The sequence below is a fragment of the Corythoichthys intestinalis genome, chromosome 6, assembly GCF_030265065.1.
Source record: "Corythoichthys intestinalis isolate RoL2023-P3 chromosome 6, ASM3026506v1, whole genome shotgun sequence".
Classification (NCBI taxonomy): domain Eukaryota; kingdom Metazoa; phylum Chordata; class Actinopteri; order Syngnathiformes; family Syngnathidae; genus Corythoichthys; species Corythoichthys intestinalis.
In genome coordinates this window covers 25,463,967-25,485,873 of record NC_080400.1, presented here as the reverse complement: position 1 = coordinate 25,485,873, position 21,907 = coordinate 25,463,967, and the positions used below count along the sequence as shown (strand labels likewise).

At 38.4% G+C, this 21,907-nt stretch overlaps 1 protein-coding gene across 5 annotated transcripts in view; it reads right to left on the bottom strand.

Annotated features, from left to right (window-relative positions):
• Positions 1-21,907, bottom strand: part of cux1b (cut-like homeobox 1b) — a 166,726-nt gene that overhangs the window by 16,349 nt on the left and 128,470 nt on the right. For 4 of the 5 annotated variants that reach the window (XM_057839479.1, XM_057839482.1, XM_057839483.1 and 1 more), the window contains one exon: positions 13,750-21,256. In XM_057839479.1, the coding sequence (XP_057695462.1) occupies positions 20,776-21,256 (481 nt within the window). In that variant the 3' untranslated portion in view covers positions 13,750-20,775. Of the gene's footprint in view, positions 1-2,995; positions 3,113-3,181; positions 3,295-12,440; positions 12,636-13,749; positions 21,257-21,907 lie in introns of those variants that run through there. The other variant, XM_057839484.1, reaches the window with a different exon arrangement.

Genomic DNA, 21,907 nt, shown 5'->3' with positions numbered 1-21,907 from the left:
GATTTTATGCAGAAATGTGAGAAAAAAGTTTCGATACTTTTTCATACGACTGTACATAAACAATCCTCCCTCCATTCATCATTAAATTCACACTTCCCAATCTCTTCATATTCTAGCTCGCCTCTACAACCGCGAATAACCAGGAAATGGCGTCATGGCAACAACTCGAGTCGCTGACGTACACCGAGGTTGCGGACAACGAACTGTATGAATACACCTTATTAACCCCAAACTCTTGTATTTAGTGCACGACCATAAATAAAACAAACACATACCATTGGAGGTCTTACGGCAGACTATAGTTATTTTCCTGCATTAAACACATCGTCTGGAAATCTAATATCTACGTAATTTTCCATTAAATTTAGGACAATTTAAGACCGTGACTATCCGGATTTTAAATTTAAGGCATCTTAAGACCTTTTAAGGATCTGCAGGAAGCCTGCTGTTGAGTTTGGGGCCTGATGATTTTGGGTTACTAAAAAGGAAGTGACTCAAAAATGTCCCCAAATGAATAGGAAGTGACTCAAAATCAAAAGGAAGTGCAGGAAGGAAGAGGAAGTGACCTGTAAATGTAACCCAAGTTACTCAAGAATGTCCCCGAAATTAATAGGAAGTAACTCAAAATCAACAGAAAATAACCTATAACCTTTGGGCTGCTAATTATCGCGATACAGTGATTACTTGCTACTTCGTGCTTCAAACTTCACGCCCTCAGTCCATCGTGGATTTTTTTTTTCAATTATTAAATAAATGCAGCATTTTATGGAGCCGTCCCGATCCAATCACGTAGTCTCTCACTCTCGCTCCTGCCGCTTTTCTTGGTCAGGCAGTGCACTGGAGTTGCTTGGTTAAGTTAACGATGATTGACAGACTTTAAGGTTTGATCTGGCCAGAGGCGCTAGGAAGCCAAAACTTCAAAGCGTTGCATACGTCAATCATCGTTTAACTTGAATACAGTTACTGTGGCAACTCACTGTGTGTAAGTGAGCAGCTTGAGCGGATTTGGGTCGACACACTCAATGAAGCATTTAATAAAGACAAGCATTTTCCCACTTAATTCTTGTTTAAAAATAATTCGGTCCGACAGTAACATGTTTAAAACTAACCATAATTATTACATTTGAAGTGCTTAAAACAATTTGTGAATATATATCGATATATGACAGAAAACACAGACAAGGCTGAAAATGCAGTTTCTGCTCTTGCACCCCTCTTTAAAATAAACTGCTGTATTTTAGGCCAAAACAACTTGTGCTTGATAGAACAATATGTTTATATGCTGTCATAGCAGCTTCACGACGCTGCAAGCCTCCAAACCATTTTTAATTAGTCCGTTTTACCCTGCAGACCCCCGTTTACAGACACCGCACAACCGCTTTTGTTTCAAACCAGCCATAAAACAAAGGTAATTATATTTATTATTCGAAATGTCTATCATTTTTAGCTTAGAATCATTACCGGTAATTGATGTCAAATATTTAGTTGAGAAAAAAAAAAAAACTTTATAAAATTATTCACTCGCATATTTTAAACAAATTACATCACAATGAAAAAAAAATAGTGTCTAAATACTGTAGGTCACGAATATTTACCTCATAACTATCGCTTAACTGTATTTTTTTGTTACTGTTGTATTTTTTTCCTGATACTTTAGATAATCGATCCAAACAAAGAAAAATTGGGGAAAAAAAAAAACATGTTTAAAAGGGTAAATATTTGAAAAAGAAAAGGGGGTTACATTTTCCCCCCAGTTAAATGTGGAGAAGACAGAAGAGATCATTTTTGGGCCAAAAAAAGGAAAGGTCAAAGATAAGCAGGCACCTTAACACAATGTCACTTAAAGCTACAAATGAAGTCAGAAATCTTATTGATTCAGACCTCAAATTTGATAGCCATTTAAAGTCTGTCACTAAATCTGCTTATTACCACCTAAAACATATAGCCAGAATTAAGAGGCTTCTGACTCAACAAGACATGGAAAAACTTATGCATGCATTCATTTTCAGCAGATTGGACTATTGCAATGGTATATTTACGGGTCTTGATAAAAAATCAGTCAGGAAGCTGCAGCTAGTACAGAATGCTGCAGCCAGAGTCCTCACAAATACAAGGAAACTGGACCACATTACAATGATTTTGAAGTCGTTACACTGGCCTCCAGTGAGTCAAAGGATAGACTATAAAATACTACTGCTCGTCTACAAAGCACTTGGACCAAAATACATACTTGATTTGTTAGATTCCTATGAAATATCTAGACTCCTAAGATCGTCTGGAACCGGTCTCCTGTATGTTCCACGAACAAGAACCAAGCAGGGTGAGGCAGCATTTAGTTATTATGCTCCTTACCTCTGGAACAAGTTACCTGAAGGTGTTGAGTATGCTCAAACTGTTAGCTCCTTTAAATCAGGGCTAAAAACGCTTTTGTTTCTCACAGCATATCCATTACTGCCTATATATATTTCAAGCTATTTGCTTTCTATTCCTCTTGTGCTTTATCTCAATTGCTGATTTCAATTCTTATTAGTAGTAGATTTAAAAAAAAAAAAATTCTATTTGTGATTAAATGCTATTTTTATGTATAATTTGATTTCCTGTTTCGATTGTCTTTTTTACATTCTATTGATTTAATGTGATTTTTATGATCTTAATGTGATGTAAAGCACTTTGAATTGCCTTGTGTTGAATTGTGCTATATAAATAAATTTACCTTGCTTTTTAAATGCCCTCCTGTTCAGAATTTTTCTTCCCCCAGAAAATTGAGATTTTAACCTTTCCAATGATGTATCACACATGAATCTAGGACAATTTTGAAATTTGGCCAAATTGGGGGTCGCGTTTTTTTTTTTTTTTTTTTTTTTTTTTACTTAGCACCGGGTTCTGGCCCCCATTAACCGCGAAAAACGAGGGATCACTGTATATCAGCTTTTCGATATTCTGTCACACCCCTATACAAGAACGCAGCACACGCTAAAAAAAGAGCGTGTCATACTCTGCCGGCGTAGCTCTGTAAGAACTTGATCTTCTCGTAGAGTTTGATGTTGTCGGCGCGCAGGCTGTCCAGCTCGTTTTGCAGGGCCTGCATGGTCTGCTGCATGGAGCGGCTCTCCTGTGGTGGGAGGTCAGAGGTCACGGATGGAGTGTGAGGGGCGTGTGAGCCCGTGAGACGGTGACTCACGGCTTCAAGCTCCTGGTTGCGGGAGCGGAACCTTTCCCTTTGGCTTGAGATGATGGAGAGCAGAGAGTCCATTTGACCTTGAGGCAGCTCAGCATAAACACTCGTACCGGAATCTGACAAAAAACACATTAAATTGAAAATGAGTAAATGTTCAAGCATCTTCCTAGTTAGTTGGTTACAGTCAAGGACTCACCTGTCAGTCATGGAAAAAATAAAACTAATTATAATAGATTTAGTACATTTTAATTTTTGTTATTTGGTATGAATTTATAAACTTTTCTATTCAAATCCAATATAAAAACTACCTCAGCCCTAATTTAGAATCTAATTTTCACATGCTCCATAACACATGTTCAAAATAGAAAGGAGATGTGCTGTGAGGCCGGTCCTTGCTATGTCGCTTGGCACGTGGAGTAAACTCTAAGTAACCCTGTTGAGATGCACGGGAAATAGCGTGTCTCTGTTCCTCTATATCAGGGGTGTCCAAACTTTTTGCAAAGGGGGCCAGATTTGGTGTGGTAAAAATGGGGAGGGCAGACCTTGGCTGACGTTCTTCACGTAGAACAATATATTTAGGCAAATTTTAGCAAGCCATTCTGTGTGTCACATTTGTTTTATTATTTTTTATTATTTTATTATTTTTTTTAACTGATAATTTCAACAATCTCGCAAATAGCCTTTGTGGTGTTCTCATTCGACTCTCAGGCTTTTGCTGTGTGAAATTAAACTAGCTTTTTTGACTTTTGCTGCTGTGAAATTAAACTAGCTTCAAGTTAATTCAATTTCTCGCTGCGTTTCTTCCCTGTAATCTTGTCGTACATGTCAGCGTGTCTCTTTTGGTAATATCGCCTTACATTGAACTCTTTAAAAACAGCGACTGTCTCTGCAAATGAGACAGACATGGTTGTTGCGTATTTTAGTGAAGAAATAGTCCAATTTCCACCTAACCTTGAGGCCGTCGCAGTCAACTTTTTTTTTGTTGTCGCCATTTTAGAAAATTGGAAGTTAAGGTCACAAGGGGTAATGTTGCTTAGAGTGCTGCTGCCTTTAGTGGGTAAATGAGGAGCAGCATTTAGTGTGTAAGCTACTTCATATGCTGGTAGCAGTACTGCTGACCAATTTATTAAGTCTGTGTGCGGGCCAGACGTTATTGTGTGCGGGCCAGACGTTATAAATGGAGTGCTTATCTCCATTGCTGATTTCAATTATTATTATTAGTAGTAGTTTTTTATTTTTATTTCTGTTTTATTTTTATTTATTTATTTTTATTCTATTTGTGATTAAATGCGATCTTTTGTCTTGGTTTTTACGTTGTATTGATTTAAATGTGATTTTTATGATCTTCATGTGATGTAAAGCACTTTGAATTGCCTTGTGTTGAATTGTACTATATAAATAAATTTGCCTTGCTTTGCCTATTGATTTAATGACAGAGGCTGGGGGCCGGATGAAATTTGACCACGGGCCGCATTTGGCCCCCGGGCCGGACTTTGGCCATGTCTGCTCTATATAGAACAAATAAAACACTCTGAACATAGGCCCTGTATTTCCATAATCTGAGAAATGTATGAAATGTTTTTCTGAAACGTATTTAAAACTCATGAATTAATTATAATTAGGCCTGTCAACAATAACGTGTTAACGACAATGATTAATCTGGAAATATTAACGCATTAAAAAAAAAACACAAAAAAAACGCAATTTAACGCTCACACTAAGTTTGGCCACAACTGCCTCCTGTAGTCCCACACGCTGATGTTTACATTCTCCGCGTGGCAGTGCAGGACATAATGCAGCCAGCCACGATGAGTGAGGATGATGACCAAATTCTGTTTTAAAAAGCTGCCTAATGGAAATCTGGATAAAACCAAAGTTGTGTGCACATACTGATGTAATGAACTATCGTTCGATCGAAGCTCAACCAGCCTAAAGAACCACCTTCGGGCACACCTAGTGTTAGCAATGACGCTAACACTGCAGGAAACAAGCCGCAGTCATCAAGCTACACTGGCAGAGTGCGGACTCGGACTTGTCAACAAAAGACAACAAGTAGGTTGACTACTGCTATCGCTACATGGGTAGACAGAGACTGTAGAGTGTAGACCCATTAACATAGTCGAAGACAAGGGCGTTGAAAATCCAATGACAACAAACAACAACAACAGCCAATAACAAACCACTAGACAGGTACAAGACAGTGCCAGCATGGACTCATGTCCACTACAGTGCTGGTCTGCGCAGTGTTGCCCACAGTAAGCTGGCTCATTAAAAAAAGAGTATCTGGTCACACCTGCCACAACCGTTCCTTGCGAGAGACTGTTTTCTTTGACAGGGCACATTGTTCAAAAGAAAAGGTTTGCTGTTATCTGAAAATGTCAATAAGCTAGTTTGCCTGAGCAGTTGGTTAAAAAAAAAAAAAATAGAGTATGACTGGCTAACTTAAGCAGTGTTTCTAAACACCTTTACACACAGTTTAGTGTAATGTTTTTTAGTTAAGTGTGAAAATTGACAATTTATTTTTTTTATATCTGACACAGCTTTCAGGCAATTTAGTGTAAAACTGCAAATGCTGCATTTATTTGTGTGAAATTTTCAATTTAACAGACAAGTTGTTTACAAATTTTTTGAAACACAAGCTATTATTACTGTATTGTGCTTGTCTGCTCTTTGAATTAGCAGTTAATTTTGGGTAATATGCCAAACGGTACTTGAGCCACATTGTTAGTCTGAAGCACTTTAATCTGTTAAAGCTCTTTTGTGAATCATACATTTTATTCATTATTTTATACGAGCTGATTTGTTAAATAAAATCTTAAAACTCTATTTGGTTAAGTATTAATTCATTCACACATCATACATTTCATCTTAAAACAAATTTTAAGTCAATTATAGTATTTTCCTAGATTTTTTTTTCCTGAAGAGCAACTTTATTTATCCCAAGGGAAATGTGATTAATCATGATTAATCACACAGTTGACATATGATTAACTAGATTAAATGTTTTAATCGTTTGACAGCACTAATTATAATTAATAATAATTAATTATTAAACGGCTTGAAGAAAAAAAGTCAATGTTTTCTTTTTACAGGTTCTTTCATTCTCTTAACAAACAGGAGATGACGACACACAATTCAGGAACAAAATGAAAGTACCGAGTGTACATTTAGTGAGGAATGAGAAGCACAAAGCTGGCCGGTCAGGGACAGATGCCAATCTCAATCTGCCTTGACCCTTAAGTTCATCAATCAGCCATTCAGGTTAAAAGTCAGCGCTGAACACTTCGTCCTTTTCAGCATTAAAAAAAAAAAAAAAATCAAAACATACAGTTGGAAGAGAACTAGTCAAGGACGGCTGTCATCCCAGACAATGATCTCTAATGAAACAGAAAGACTTAAAACTGAAGGACAAGTGGACCTCTTAAAAAAAAAAAAAAAAAGACATTTTTGTCCGGAAGGATCGTCGCACGGAAGGCTGTATATAACTCCTTTTGTATTGTTTATTGTGGGTTTTCAATTGTGGTCGAATACTTGGGGCGAGTTTATGTGATTGTTTTTGATGATGAGCGGATGCTAACTGATACACGCTAATTGTTTGATATTGATGTATCAGCAGCTATTTGTAAATGCAAATTTGAATTGCTGTTATTGAAGATGAGACTGATTTAATTTCATTTTATTTTAGTTTCGTGTTGATCTTATGAGCAGCTGAATAAAGTCAACAAACCACAAGGATGTCTGACATCGTCATTTCGGAGCTTAGCTCACTGTCTAGCTAGGATTTAGCTCCAACGTCTCGGCGAGGACAGTATAATGATGTATAATCCATGTTTTTGGATAGTTTTCTTTTTATTTAAAGGGTGTTTTGAGGTCTTTAAAGGGTTAATTAGGCGGAAATCCGGGTTAAATAGCCAGCGAAGGAACGGAACTCGTTCGTAAACCGGGGACTACCTGTATATAAATGGTGCGACTTTGTAAATCTGACTGGAAGTCAGTTACCTCAAAGAGCCACTAGGAGGCAGCCAAATCATTACAAATACTGAAAGGCAATCATAGGAGATGCCAATGCAATGACAATTCCCAAGATGCATTTTGCTGGGCTTTTGCACAAATGTTTGTATTAAGGCATGGAAATGGGTCAGGGGTTAAAAAGGTGAGAAGGGTGTGGGGGAAATATGTTCCGGTACACTCTATAACTAGGGCTGTCCCAAACAACTAATTTTCTCCCGATTGGTCAGCAGACTATATTTACAATTTGTCGACTAATCTAAATTTTCCCCCCTTTTTCTACTAATTTAGCAATGAAATTTTTGATGACGCTTATTTATTCACAAAACCATTTTGGAATACTTAACTTCTTTATTAAAGTACAAATAAACACGTAAATAACAAGAATAAATCACAAATAAACAACGTGTGTAAATGCCGATAGCATTAACTAGTGATAAAGAATGGAATGTAAACAGATTCAGAACACTGACTTCGCCTTTCCAACATGATTCAAAACAATTGTTAAAAAAAAAAATACAGCATTATTATAGTATACTACTATAAATAATAGTAGTATACTAATTATTCATTGCCAATCAGATTTTTCATAAAGGGTGTCATTTTTAAGATACTCTAGTGTAGAATCTGAATTCTGAAATATGTGGAATTAACTCCAGAAATCGTTATTTATACGACCAACATGATGTGGTTTTATTTTGAAATGTTCACCAGAAGTACGTTCGCTAAACCGCTAACAGTAAGCTTTACACTCCGCAAAAAAAGCTCTTTTTGTCATTGCATGTGATGTCAATAATCAATTTTTTCTTTTTTTTTTTTCGTTTGCAAATGCTGTTAATCAGCGATTTTTCATGCTTGAAATGTCACCTTTTAACCACAAGTTTGCGTTTTGCATAAGACTGCCAATGTTTTATAGCAGGATGAAGTAGGTTGTCTTTTTTTAGCCTCAATGTAGCAATGCTAATGTTTACAGTGTTTAATAGAGTTGTGTTTCCTTATTTTGTATGTCTGAACTTTAATTGTCTGGCGTGTTGATGACAAATAAAAAAAAAAATTGGCCACTCTGGTGCGCTTCTTTTGGCTTTTTGCCGCTTTCCCCGCTTGCATACCAAGCATCCAATGTTTAAAAAAAAATCTTCCGACCCCCCCCCCCCTTAAAAAAAATTCTCCTCGGATCTACACAATTCATGTAGGTCACCCTTTTTGACTTCAAAACGGCGAAGCTCGCTGAAAGGTGAAAGATTTTGATGCCTGGTATTTGATTACTTTGCTGGTTTTCTTTGTGACTATTTCTTTCTGGTAAAGCAGTATTTATATGTCATGAGTTTATATCCATTATTTTCAATCGTTTATTTTTCATTTAATTTTTGCGCCACGAATGCAAATGGTCTGCTCACATAACAAATCACAAGCATCTTCCTTCAATGGCATCTGATGGTCAATAATTTACCAACTGAACTACACTTGGAACAGCTCTTCTACAAAGGCATTATTCATATTACCTTAATTTCAACAATGAAAATCAAATACCATTATTAAAATGCTTTTTTTCAGCCAACAATATCAGACAACTGTAAGTTTAAGATTACATTTACTAATGGACAAACAGCCACACACCTTGTGGGAAATAAATGGATGAAGTAACAAAACTGATCACATTCAAATGAATATACAGTAATCCCTCATTTTTCGCGGTTAGTGGGGACCAGAACCTACCGCGATAAGTGAAAAACCACGAAGTACCAAATTTTTTGGTGTGTGTGTTCAATGTACAGTATTCATTCAAATTTAACATTGGAAAGAGATACATCTAAGACATGTTTTTTCACTTTTTTTCCCCCCAAAGTATGATTACAAAAAAATGTATATTTTAATAAATAAATGTTTTAAGCATTTCAAATATAATAATTATGATAAGTTTTAAACATGTTACTGTCCCACCAAATTATTTTTAAACAAGAATAAAGTAGTAGTAGAAAAATGCTTGTCTACTCAAATTCGCCTGGAGCTCACTTACACACAATGAGTTGCAACAGCAACTGTTTAACAAGTTAAACAATGATTGACGCATGCGGCGGTTCAGAAGTTTGTGATTTTGACAAGATCAAACACATTCATCTGTAAATCATCGTTAACTTTAATAAACAACTCCAGTGCACGTGTGCTGCATGCCTGACGCTCAAAAAGCAGGGAGAGCGAGGAAGCAAGATAGTGGGGAACACCCCCCTCCCCCAGGGGGGGCGCAGAGTCATACCGGGGGTGGTGCATGTAACCTTAGGGAAACATACAGTACTTTTTTGCCGTACCAGAATTAAAGTGTACACCCACTCAGTAGGTGGCAGCTGCGCTCTCATTTTCAGAGTGTGCGCAGTATTTTTGAACAGAATAGACATACATACAGAAAAGAATACAGGAGGAGACGAGGAAAGACCGGTCTGTTTACTGTGTGTAAAAATGTTTGCAGCGGACAGCGGGAAGCAAGATCAATGGCGTACCGCAAGCAACACATCACTTCCGCTCATTAATATTCATGACATTAGCTACTGTTGCTAAGTAGGGACAAGCCACCGTTTGTCCCTAATAGGAAATGAATGGAAATCGTGTACGAAGGAGATGTTTACAGAGCTAAACCTATCAATTCTCTCCGAAAATGATGTGCCTGGTGCCAAATTGACTGGCAAAGATGTGGAAGAACATAAAAATGTTCAGTTAAAGAGATAGCTTTAGTGTCGAAGGCTGAAAAAGACGAAAAAAACGAGCCGACCTAAGCATAGCTTTAGCTTTTTTATCGACTTGACTGACAATGACATTCTCCTGTTTCAACAAGCTATCCTTTACCATCAGCCCTGTCTTTCTTATATATCCTCTGGTTGTCCTACGTCTCTTACCGTTCTTGGGGGTAATTTAGTTAAACGAGCCGACCTAAGCATAGCTTTAGCTTTTTTATCGACGCGACTGACAATGACATTCTCCTGTTTCAACAAGCTACCTTTACCATCAGCCCTGTCTTTCTTATATATCCTCTGGTTGTCCTACGTCTCTTACTGTTCTTGGGGGTAATTTAGTTAGCTTTGTGTAGGGATTGCAAATGCTACTCAGTGACAGCCAACGAACACTTTTAATTTTTTCATTAATAACACATCTTAATCCTATAATTTATCTACACTTCCCCCTTACTAAAGTTGTTTTTTATATATATATATATATATAACAGAAACGGTAACAGTGGCAGTCAGATACCATTTTAATTCTTTTCTGATCATTCATTGTCAGACAGAAGCAGTACGGCACAACGTTACGCTAAAGAAATAAGTTAAAAATATAAAAATGGCTTACCTCTTTGTCCTCTGAAAGACCATGCCAACCCAACATAATGTTTAATGCATATTAAATGTGAATGGATTCACCGAGCTGGTGTTAAAGTCCGCGCAAGTTGATTCGTTCTTCACATTTTTTCCTCCCGAGTTTTTGGTTTCCGGAAACATATGAAGAAAACATCCTTCATGTTCGTTTTTGAAAGATTACCGGAGAAAAGTGGCACAAATTACATTGTGTCAATGCGAGGGCGGGTCTATAATGTCCCACTTCGGCTTTACTTCCGCTTTACGATGCGACGTCTGGGTCTAAAAATAGCCTGCGTGCGGTACGCCATTAAGACTGCATTCACTTATATGCATTAGAACTAAGCCTGAACGATATATTGTTTAAACATCGCCATCGCGATGTGCGTAGTTTTTTTTTTTAATCCACATATGCCTTGCTTTCTTCTCTGTGCACAGCCTCACACCCTCCCTCTCCCAGCCTTTTGTTCCTCACAGTCACTGCAGCACTTGCTTATTAAGTATATTAATGTAAAGTAATTTTTAAAATCACTTTGGGGGTAAAAAGAGAAAAAAAACATGTCTTATATTAATCTCTTTCCAATGCTAAATCTGAATAAATACATTGAGCACAAAAAACACACACAAAAAAAAAAAAAATAAATAAAAAAATTTGGGGGTGCGCTACTTCGCGGTTTTTCACTAATTGCGGTTTAACTGAAAAACGAGGGATCACTGTACACTGTGGTGGTGAGTCATCCAAAGTCTTTCCAAACAGCTATTTAAGTCATCTAGTGAAAATTTCTAAAAAAAAATATATAAATATATATATATATATAAATATATATATATATATATATATTTGTATATTTTTTTCATATCGCAATATAATATCGAAATATATTGCAAACCCCCCAAAAATCGCAACAATAGTTTTTTCCAATATCGTTCAGGCCTAATTAGAACCCGATCACATTGATAAGCCGCTTGATTGTTTTTTATCGAAAACGTGCCGAATATTGCCAGCAATCAGCCCTCTTTGTCAATGTTACAGCAGTAACCCAGCATGCACTGTTAGCATGCTCAGTGCAAAATAACCCCACACCATAGCAAAGGAGCTGATACTGCCTGCAGCAAAAATAAAAACTGCCCAATGACAGTGTCGTTTTATTTGAATTTATTATTATTGATTGATTCTATTAAGTTTTATTTTTCTGTATCAAATAGTCAAAAAATGTACCTTTAGTGTATTTTTACAGTTTGGATGAGACTTTTTTTTTTTATTCAGGCAAATTCATGCGCCTTAACTCTTTTCTGTTACAGACAAAACAATGTTAATAAAGCTATACTTTATTCTAAGGTGATTTATATTACTTTTTCCCTTTAATATAAAAAAGAATGTTATGCTGAGGTGTATTTATAATAATTTTAAAGACAAATGGTACTATATACAGTTGCGGCAAAGAGTTGGTGGGCGCGAAACGTTTGCGTTTTCGTGGGGGGGCATAACAGTAAATAATTGAGAAGCACTGGGCTAGGGACAGCTCATCTGTATTTTTTTTTTTTTTTAATTGAAAAAAAATCCACAAGGGACTGAGGGAGTGAAGTTTGACACGCAAAGTAGCGAGGGATCACTGTACACAATTACTGTAAATTTCTGTCAAAAAGTATTAGCTACCTTTGCAACAACAGAACTGTTTTTACTTGATAACTATCAATTTTGCCTTGGCTTCTGCTCACTACTTTGAGCAAACCTGTTCATAATACGTGAAAATGCATCATTTGCTGGTAATACTAGCTTTTGTTTACCATTTTTCTCCACTATAACACATCAAATAACTGAAATTCTTAGTTTTCTTCTTTCCACTGGGATGCACATGTCAAAATGTTTTGTCTGTCCCTTTAACATTGCCTTAAGCATAGAAAAGACGTACCGGCAAACATGGCGGTGGCCTCTTTAATAGGCTCAGGGATGTTGATGACCTCGGCGCCGTCAGCCCCGGGTCGGGGCAGGGAGGACATGGCCTGGACGGTGCTCAGGTCGTGCTCCAGCCTCAGGATGAGCTCCTTCTGCTCGGCGCCGATCCGCACCGCCGCTGCAAACTCGCCCTGCAGCTCACCGTAGCGGCCTGCGGTGTTTAGAAAGTAAATTATTCTACATGTGACGCATTTGGTTATGTCATTTGTATTGAAAGGCACTCACCTGCAGGAAGGCTGTCAATTGAATTAACAGGCCGACATGGTTAAAAGTACCTTTTTTCTCTGAGAATACTTGAACAACAAACTCCCACAGCACACTTTTAGTATTTGTATAAAAGAGATTTACTTCAATTATCACACCTAGGGTGCATGTGAATAATAATAATGATGATGAATGAATCAAATGTCAATCATAACAAATACATTGTGAACGTTTCATACAGTGATATTGCTTTTCAATGTTGTAGAAGAGGGGGGGACTGTCTTACAGTGCTGAGAACAAACAACATGATACGTTTAGTAAATAGAAAGATATAAAGAAAGCAATGATACATGAGGAAACAAACAGAAAATGGAGGAAAATAGCAAGTGGGGAGTGACAGAAGTGCTGAGAAATGGGGAAGGGGGCGTGAAACGTCCCTTTTACAGTCATGCACAGCGCACACACTCTTCAAAACTAAGCATTGGGAAAGCGTTAGGACTTCCACGTTGTTGATGACAAAAATAAATGCAACATAAAGCCTCAACAAGCATCTTAAAGCTTTCCAAAAGTTGTGGGGGAGGGCAGAAAATCTCTCCCCAGATCATTTGGTTGTCAGTCTACATTGTGGAGGAAACTATAGGAGGGGACGACAAGGTAGCAAACAAATGAGGACGACTACATCACTATTTGGCTTTTTGCTTCCTTTTTTTTTTGTTACACTGAAATGTTGAGCTTGGAAACAGAGCGAAGAAATGACTGAACGAAAGCAAAAGGAAACACACGAGCAAAGTGAAGAGGATGAGTGTATTGTGCTGTATTTAGGTGTGTATCGACTACCGAGTGTGTGCTATGCGTACAGCACCGCTGCTTCTGGGGAAAAAAAAAAGTGATTCCTTACAAAAAACCCACTTCATAAGATATATTCTAAAAGTATTAATATTATTACAAAAACATCTTGAGGTTTTTCTCTTTTTTTCTCTCCTTTTTTTGTGTGTTTTTTTGTTTTCCTGAATAGGGTGACCAGTGCTGCTGTCCAGGCTTCCATTACAATAATTTTTAAAAAAAAAAAGAATACGCACTACTTCAAAACAGATCATACAGTAAAGCTTTACGACTTCAGAAAACATGATATGATATACAGCATCTGTTACACCTTTACAATGTTATTCAACAGTGTATAGAATCATCTGGATCTTTAAATTTGTAGAAAAATATCTGTGGATCATGGAAAAAAGTCCTGAATCGTCCCTTCTCTCGTCCTGCCTTTCCAAACAAAAAGCACACTGTGACACTAAGTGACTTTGTAGCTACTTGACCTTCGACTCATATTTACAATTTTCTTATTCTTCCTCTCCGAATAGTTGGCACACGTCAATACCTGCAGCGACGTCACAGCGAAACCTGACACGGACCAGAAGGAGTAGACAAACCCAACAAAAAAGAAAATGCCCTATGAATAAATTCAGTGTTATTACAGTGTCTGCTGTTATTCGGCGTGCTTCCTCCTTCATTCTGCTTGTTAGGTATATACAACGTCAAAAAGGGGGGAACTGTCTGATATAACCCCAAATGGGTCAGTCGTTAAGAACAACACAAGCTCATTATCTCCTTATTTGAGAAACCCGTTCAAGTACAGGTCAGCGGTGGGTGGGTGCGGATCAGAGTTGACACTGTCCACACGACGACATCACGTTTCGGTGCCCTGCTTGGCAGTTAAAGGCACAAATCTGATGATCGAATGTGGTTTTTGAAAAGGGGACAATGCGGCGAAAAAACGGCAAAAATGGGTTAAGTGCTTAATAGATGGGTTACAGTAGCGAGACATGCCGTGTGGACACGGTTGTTTCACACCTGGCGTCCATGGGAAGAGTTTTGGGGAAACACGTCCATTTATTCATTGGCTGAACGAGTCAAGAACAGACACGCTTTGATTTAAAAGCAGTGCGTTCTCCAGGCTGGACTATATGGACATCAGTAATGAGAAGGCGAAAAAAAGTGTACAAGGCTCAGATCAGTGCTGGTGTGTGTACGTTGGGTCCCTCTAGTGGTACATAAAAGTATCGCTTAATTAAAAAACAAATTGCAGGTTGAATTTTAACAAAAATCTTTTTTACATTGCTTTCTTGTTTCCACTTTTGAATAACTATAAAACATATTAGCTGAGCAGCTTACATTAGAAATATTATTTTTAATCAATTTTCCGAAAAAAATGCAGTGTTAATGCTCAAACTGCCTGTAACAGTCGTTTGAATAAATTAAGGGTAGGAGTTAAACACGTTAATTATGATGAATTAATTACAAAAGATTAAACAAGTTAATAAAAAAAAAAAAAAAGCATTTTATTCGCAGGATGCGGTTCTTTTATGGATTTTAAACAATACAGAAGTTTTGTCGGAGCACAATTTTACGATCCACCAATTAAACTGACGTACGCAATACAGTGATCCCTTGTTTTTCTCAGTTAATGGTGACCAGAACCCACAGCAATAAGTGAGAAACCACGAAGTAGCGCACTCAAAGCAACAAAAAAAATATTTGGGTTGTCAAAATTATCGCGTTAACAGGCTGTAATTAATTTTTTAAATGACAGCACAGTGTAATGTCCACTTGCTACTTGTTTTTTGGCGTTTTGTCGCCCTCTGCTGGTGCTTGGGTGCGAGTGATTTTATGGGTTTTAGCACCACATGAGCATTGTGTAATTATTGACATCAACAATGGCGAGCTACAAGTTAATTTTTTGATTGAAAATTTTACAAATTTTATTAAAACGAAAACATTGAGGGGTTTTAATATAAAATTTCTATTACTTGTAATAACATTTATCTTTTAAGAACTACAAGTCTTTTTATCCATTGATCGCTTTAACAGAATGTTAATAATGTTAATGCCATCTTGTTGAATTATTGTTATAACAAATACAGTAATTATGTACCGTATGCTGAATGTATATATCCGTCTTGTCTTATCTTTCCATTCCAACAATCATTTACAGAAAAATATGGCATTTTATAGATGGTTTGAATTGCGATTAATTACGATTAATTAATTTTTAAGTGGTAATTAACTTGATTAAAAATTTTATTCGTTTGACAGCCCTAAAAAAATAGTTTTTTCTGTGTGTGTTCAATGTATTCATCCAGATTTAGCATTAGAAAGAGATACATTAAAATAATTATAGATATCAACAAACTTTTTAAAACTAGAAAACCCAGCAAAGGCCGAATCGGCCTTTCCCCAAGACAAATACTCCTAATATTCCCATATATGAATGGCTCTTGTCTGTCGGACGACGACTTTCTAATTCAAAAGCACTTGGTTCATTTTGGCCACCTCTGGGTTTTTCCAGGGTAGAGGCCAAATCGGCCATTGCTTGGGACTATTAAGAGTACAAGAATTCTCTGGGACTTCTAGTGTTAAGCACTTCAAATGTAATAATTACGTTAAGTTTTAAACATGTTACTGTCCCACCGAATTATTTCTAAACAAGTATAAAGCAGAAAAATGCTTGTTTTTATTAAATGCTTCGTTGAGTAAATCCACTCAAATCTGCTCAAACTGCTCACTTACACACAATGAGTTGCAACAGCAACTGTTTAACAAGTTAAACGATGATTGACACATGCAGCGCTTTTAAGTTCATGTCTCCGGCAAGATCAAACCCAATATCTGTCAATTATCATTAACTTTAATTGGCAACCCCAGTGCACTGCGTGACGAACAAAGAACAGGGAGAGGGACGGAGGGAGAGTGAGACTATGCAATTGTGATTTAATTGAAGAAAAAAAAAATCTGCGATGGACTGAGGGCGCGAAGTATGAAGCGCAAAGTAACAAGGATCACTGTAGTTTGGCCAAAGGCTGCAGGAATGGAGAAAAAAATGTAATTATCACATTTCGTCCCTCATCCCCCCAAAAATCGTTTGCGCAATACATACCGGTACAATATGGTGAGCTAGTCTTTGCTTACTTAAACTGCAAAAGTATGGGCCTGATTTTTGTAAAGGAGAATCAAAATATGCTTTGCCCGCGAAAAAAAAGGGGTTGGGGACCACCTAAAGTATTAAATATTTTTTGCTAAGGCATTTGGAGTCTTAGGCCTCTCAAATGCACTTCTTGTCATTGTTTTTACAATTAAAACGTCTTAAAATGGCACTTCAACTCGAGAGCTTTCAGGTTTTTGCCCAATTAATTGTTTTTCTCCTGTTTTGTATTTAATTATTTGGGCTTAACTGCACACTACCGCACTCCAAGATCCTTTCAAATAATAAAAATAAAAAATGTTATGCATACAATATTGCTATGCGATTATTCAAAATACAAATCCATTATACCGATATATTTTTTTCATCGAGTCCCAACATAGTAAAAAATGTTTTAAGAATAACATCGCTGCCCTATTTTCATCAGCACTTGGGCCTACTATGCTACTGTACTGTAATGTCTGTCATCATGGTGGTAGGGTTCACAGCTAGTCTTCACCAATCCATTTGAACGGGTAGTCAAACAGATTGAGTGATTAATGTTTCAGTATCACTGACGGCGATAGGCGTCCAATTCGTTTAAACCAGAACGATTGGCTGTGACTGTTCATGTTTCAGTACCATTGGTGGCGCTAGACGCCCAATCCATTTTGACTGGAACGTTCGTTTATTCGCCACTCCCAGTCAAAATATATTGGACGTATAGCACTGTCAATGGTAGCCAATGAGTTAATGGTGAAAAAAGGCATTCCAATCATTTGTCAAAACTACAAAAACTAAGCGTGTCCATCAGTGCCACAAGATGCTAAATGATTTTGTCTTCATCTTTACCTCTATGAGGTTCTTAAGGGGGCTGCACAGTCACACCAATCCATCACCGTCATTTAATCGCTGCCAACCAAAATGGATTGGATGTCTATTGCTGTCAATGGCAGCCAATAGGTCAATTGATGAAATAACATTAAGGCCATTGGAAAAGTAGGAAGACAGTCGATCTGTTTCCTCAGTTTCAGTATTGTAAGTGGTGAAATGTCATAGTTGCCGATTCATTTTCAACAATATCCCATTACTTTGTCCATATAGCATCCGTGGATTAATGCACATGAGCAAAATTGTTGGTACACTTCTGTTACAAGATGACGGAAACTGACGTAACTTGGCAAAAGTAATACCACATACATAGCATAAATTACTATGTTGTACTTTTCTGATGCAGAGCAGATGTGACTTGACCAACAGGTCTAGTTTAAAGGGTTTTTATTGGTTTAACAGAACTGTACCAACAATGTTATCTCTCTTTCTGGTGTGCGTGCGTGCTTAGGGAGTTTGAGGAAGACGATTCTGGCTCGAAACCAAATCAGGTGCTTACTAATTATATCTACATGAGCCGTGTTCCCGTTCTGTCACACGCAGTTATGTTTAAGGACGCAGTTCATCATGGAGAAAAAGAGCCGACGTTTTGTTTCCATTTTAGTGTTGGGAGTCTGTGCTTGGTTCTCAACCACTTTCACAAAAAGGCATCCGTTTCCCAGGAGCCTGGGATGGTAACTCTGGCGTAGTGTTTTACAGACCCTGTCCTAATAAGTGCTTTGCAATAAGGACTGCTATAGATTACATTTCTGCATAATCGTAGGCTGGCTCTTCTTGCTAGCTGGTACAATTTATCTAATCTCAATTTGGCAGATATGACCTCTTTTCAACATGTATTTCTCATCTTCAGGTGACTTCATTTGACCTATTTGACAACGAGCGTTCACCCGGACCTGATCATCAAGTTAATGGCGATGAAGGAAGGGATGGATTCTATCTAAAGAAGACGTATCGTCACGTAAAAACAGAGAAATACGCTGCCCAATCGACAAAAATCTTGATATGTCATTTCGATTCTCGAGCGAGCCGTTCCAAGAGCAAAACTGTTAATAAACGCTTGAGGGGTGGGCGGCAAAGCGTGCCAAACGCATTATTCAGAAGGTATTGAAATGACACTTAACGTTGAGGATTCATGAATATACAAACAAATGAGAACTAGTACGTCTCTGTAAATAATAACCAATACTGCCGGCAGTCTATAACGTCTAGTAAAAATGTTACTTGCCCTCAGGAACAGTATAATCCCTTAAAAAATAGACAACTCAAATGATAAGACATTAAATGAAAATTACAGCACCTATAAATAAGCAGAATAAAAACCATAACTATAAATGCAAAAAAAAAAAAAAAAAAAAGCAATAAAACAGCTACAGTAAATCATCATATTAAACTACTTGGTGAGAAGATTAATGTAATGGTAACGCATCAAACAGCTTAAAAAGAAGGGTGTCAGTTGTGCACTAGTAGTGTGTGCAAGTAGATACGAAATATGAACCCCCCCGACACTCATTGGAAACACACGCACGCGCACACAAAAGGGGAGGCAGTGGGCTGACAGGCACTGAGGGCTTGTGTGGGACGAGGAGGAGGTGATATGCCTTCAAATTTGTAGTGTTTACAGTAGAATTGAATATGAAAGAAAACATTAAGTCCCTGGATAAAACAGGAAAAACCAGAGGAGAGTGTAACCAGAGCTCACTTCAGAAACTAAAAAAAATCCATTGCGAAAAAATAAACATCTTACAATGAGGAGCTTGAGAAGCTAACTTTTTTTTAAATTGAACTCTGAGTGAATTGACCTCGACCCTGACTTTCATGCAGGCAAATACACAAACGCACATGAGACGGACGCGCACGCGGACATACACACATTTCCTGATTTGGCCTATAAAAGATGTGTTTGTGAACAGGAAATTAGCTGGTGGCGAGCACCCACACCCACACAAAAACACTCACACCCGAGCAGATCCAGTGCTGGGTCAAACTGTGATGTGCACAACTTGAAAAAACTAAACAAAAAGTATCACCAACTACAGTACTACGTGAATTCATCGTATCGTATTTTCAACAATGCAACATAATTCCATCCTAATTTGACAAAAAAAAAACAAAAAAAAACAGTAACGTGTTATTATTCTCTTATTGTCTGCTTATTTTGTACTAATTAAAATGCTTCCTAAAAGTCCCTATTTTGTTATCTTTAGAGTCAAAAGACTGTGCAATCTCTTATTGGCAACCAAATTGCAATATGAATTAAAAAACAAAAAACAAGACGGTCATTTATCTTTAAAAAGAAGGACCTAAAGGGCTTCCTTCTCTCCTTCTTTTCCAGACGAGTGTATGTGTGTTATGTGATCCTTCTGGCCATTTCATGGCTGTCAGCAGGATATGAGATAAGAGAACGGGGGTACACAACAGGTCAAAGTTCGTACATCAGTAACCACGGCAGCTCAGGCGCACCACTCTCTTAAGAGTGTAGGAGTGAGATAGAAAAGCAAAACGTGCCGCCATCCAGAAGAGACGACACACACGCACAGGTGCACACTGACATAAACCCTAAACATACAAAAAAAGAACACACGCACGCAGTGAGTGAAAAAGGCAAAGGGTTTGTAACAGTCACTCTACAGTGTGAAAAATGAGGCGTCTCACTGAGTGAGGGGAGGTTTGTGGACACTTGGGAGGTGAGAAGAAGAGCGGAAAAAGATCTCCTTTAAGAAAGTGAAAGTTCTTGTCAGAGAGTTCCTGTCTCTTATCTATCGTATAGCAGTGTCTATCACTGGGACAGCTGCTGTGACAGGCCTCGCCTGTCTTTTTACCCAGTCCAGGTTTCGGAGCCTGGCCGCGGGTCAGACCCCGGCGCGAGGCTAACCAGTCTGGTGCACCAGTGGCTGGTGATAGGGGGAGGAGGTACAGCAGGGCCAGAGGCCAGCAGGACGGCTAAGTGCTTTTTCTCAGTACATAAAAAAAAACTCAGTTAAAAAAAAACAAAAAAACAATAGGAGAGACACTTAAGCTCTCATTTTGTTCTTCTAGGTTTTCAGTAAATCTTCTGTTTTAAGGATTTTGCCTACCACACTTTGTTGCTTTCCTCTTTTGGGAAAGCTATGTAGTAAAATGGCTGCTGAGCTTGACTTTGGCTGTGTCCACTCTCCAACTGGAACAGAGCAGGTGGGGTCCAAGGTTAGAGGTGGTGAGGTTATGAGACAAGAGGGGCCAAGGGTGGTCAGGGAGGGTGCTAGAATTCCCACTCTGAGGGGTCCTCTTTACTGGCAGCCTTCTCCAGCCGATGAATGATGTTATTGAGGTTGGCGGCTTTCTTCTTGCGCAGATTGTTATCCCTGGGGTTCCTGGCCGGGCCAGAGATTGGGACGTTCGTACTCGAGGCGGAGCTACTTGGGGACGCCTCCGTCAGGCTGAAGAGCCCCAGTCCGCTAGAGCCCGGCGGGATGCAGTCTAGCTGGGAAGGGGAATTATTCGATCCCCCTGCTTCAGACTCCGCCTCCATGTCGTGATCTTTGCACGCTCCCCTGTGATCCTCCGGACCCACTCCGAATCCCTGGCGCGCCTCCACCGTGTCTTCCGACTCGGTCCCGTCGCAGCTGTCCCCTTCTCCTGATTTGGACCCGCGGAGGGAAGGGGAGCCCCCCTCGCTGCCGGGTCCGACTCCGCCCGCTGCCTGGATTTCCTCAATGAAGAGTTCTCGTCGGATACGTGACCTGGAAGAGACGCTGGAAGTCAGTGATGCTGCTTGCATCCTAATGTTTACCTCATTCATTGACACCGACAGTGATAGACGAACCAGAGTTGCTGTAAAAATGGGGATGGGAATTTCGACTAATTTCCCTGCCGACTAGTCTCAGATTTGATTTGCGACTAGTCTACAAGCAAAAAAAAAACCTCGCAATTTAATACACATATTAAATAAAAAGTTTAAAATGCACAAGATTTGTGTATTCATGAGCTATTTTAGCCCAAGCATTCAGGACAAGTTTTTTATTCAAATTCTATCAGTGTAACAAAGACTGGACCAACGCCCCTTTCAGACTTATATCATGCTAAATTCCCGTGTAATGTGACGCGGGATTTCCTCCTGTCATAACTTTCAGACATTGGGAGATGTACCGGGAATTGCTCGAGTTGGCTTTTGCGACTCTGCGCGTGGAGGGCGAGGGAGGTGTTACAACCCGGACGTTACGTCAGTTTTAGTCGGCATCGGCAACAAAATAAACGGTAACACTTTATAATAACTATCCGTTTTACTAGTTAATAGATCATTAGTAAACTGTTGATAAATGATTTATTGTTGATTTGTGAAGTATTTGTTAACAGTTTGTTAAGCATTTACAGGCTGTTCCAATATGGTTGAC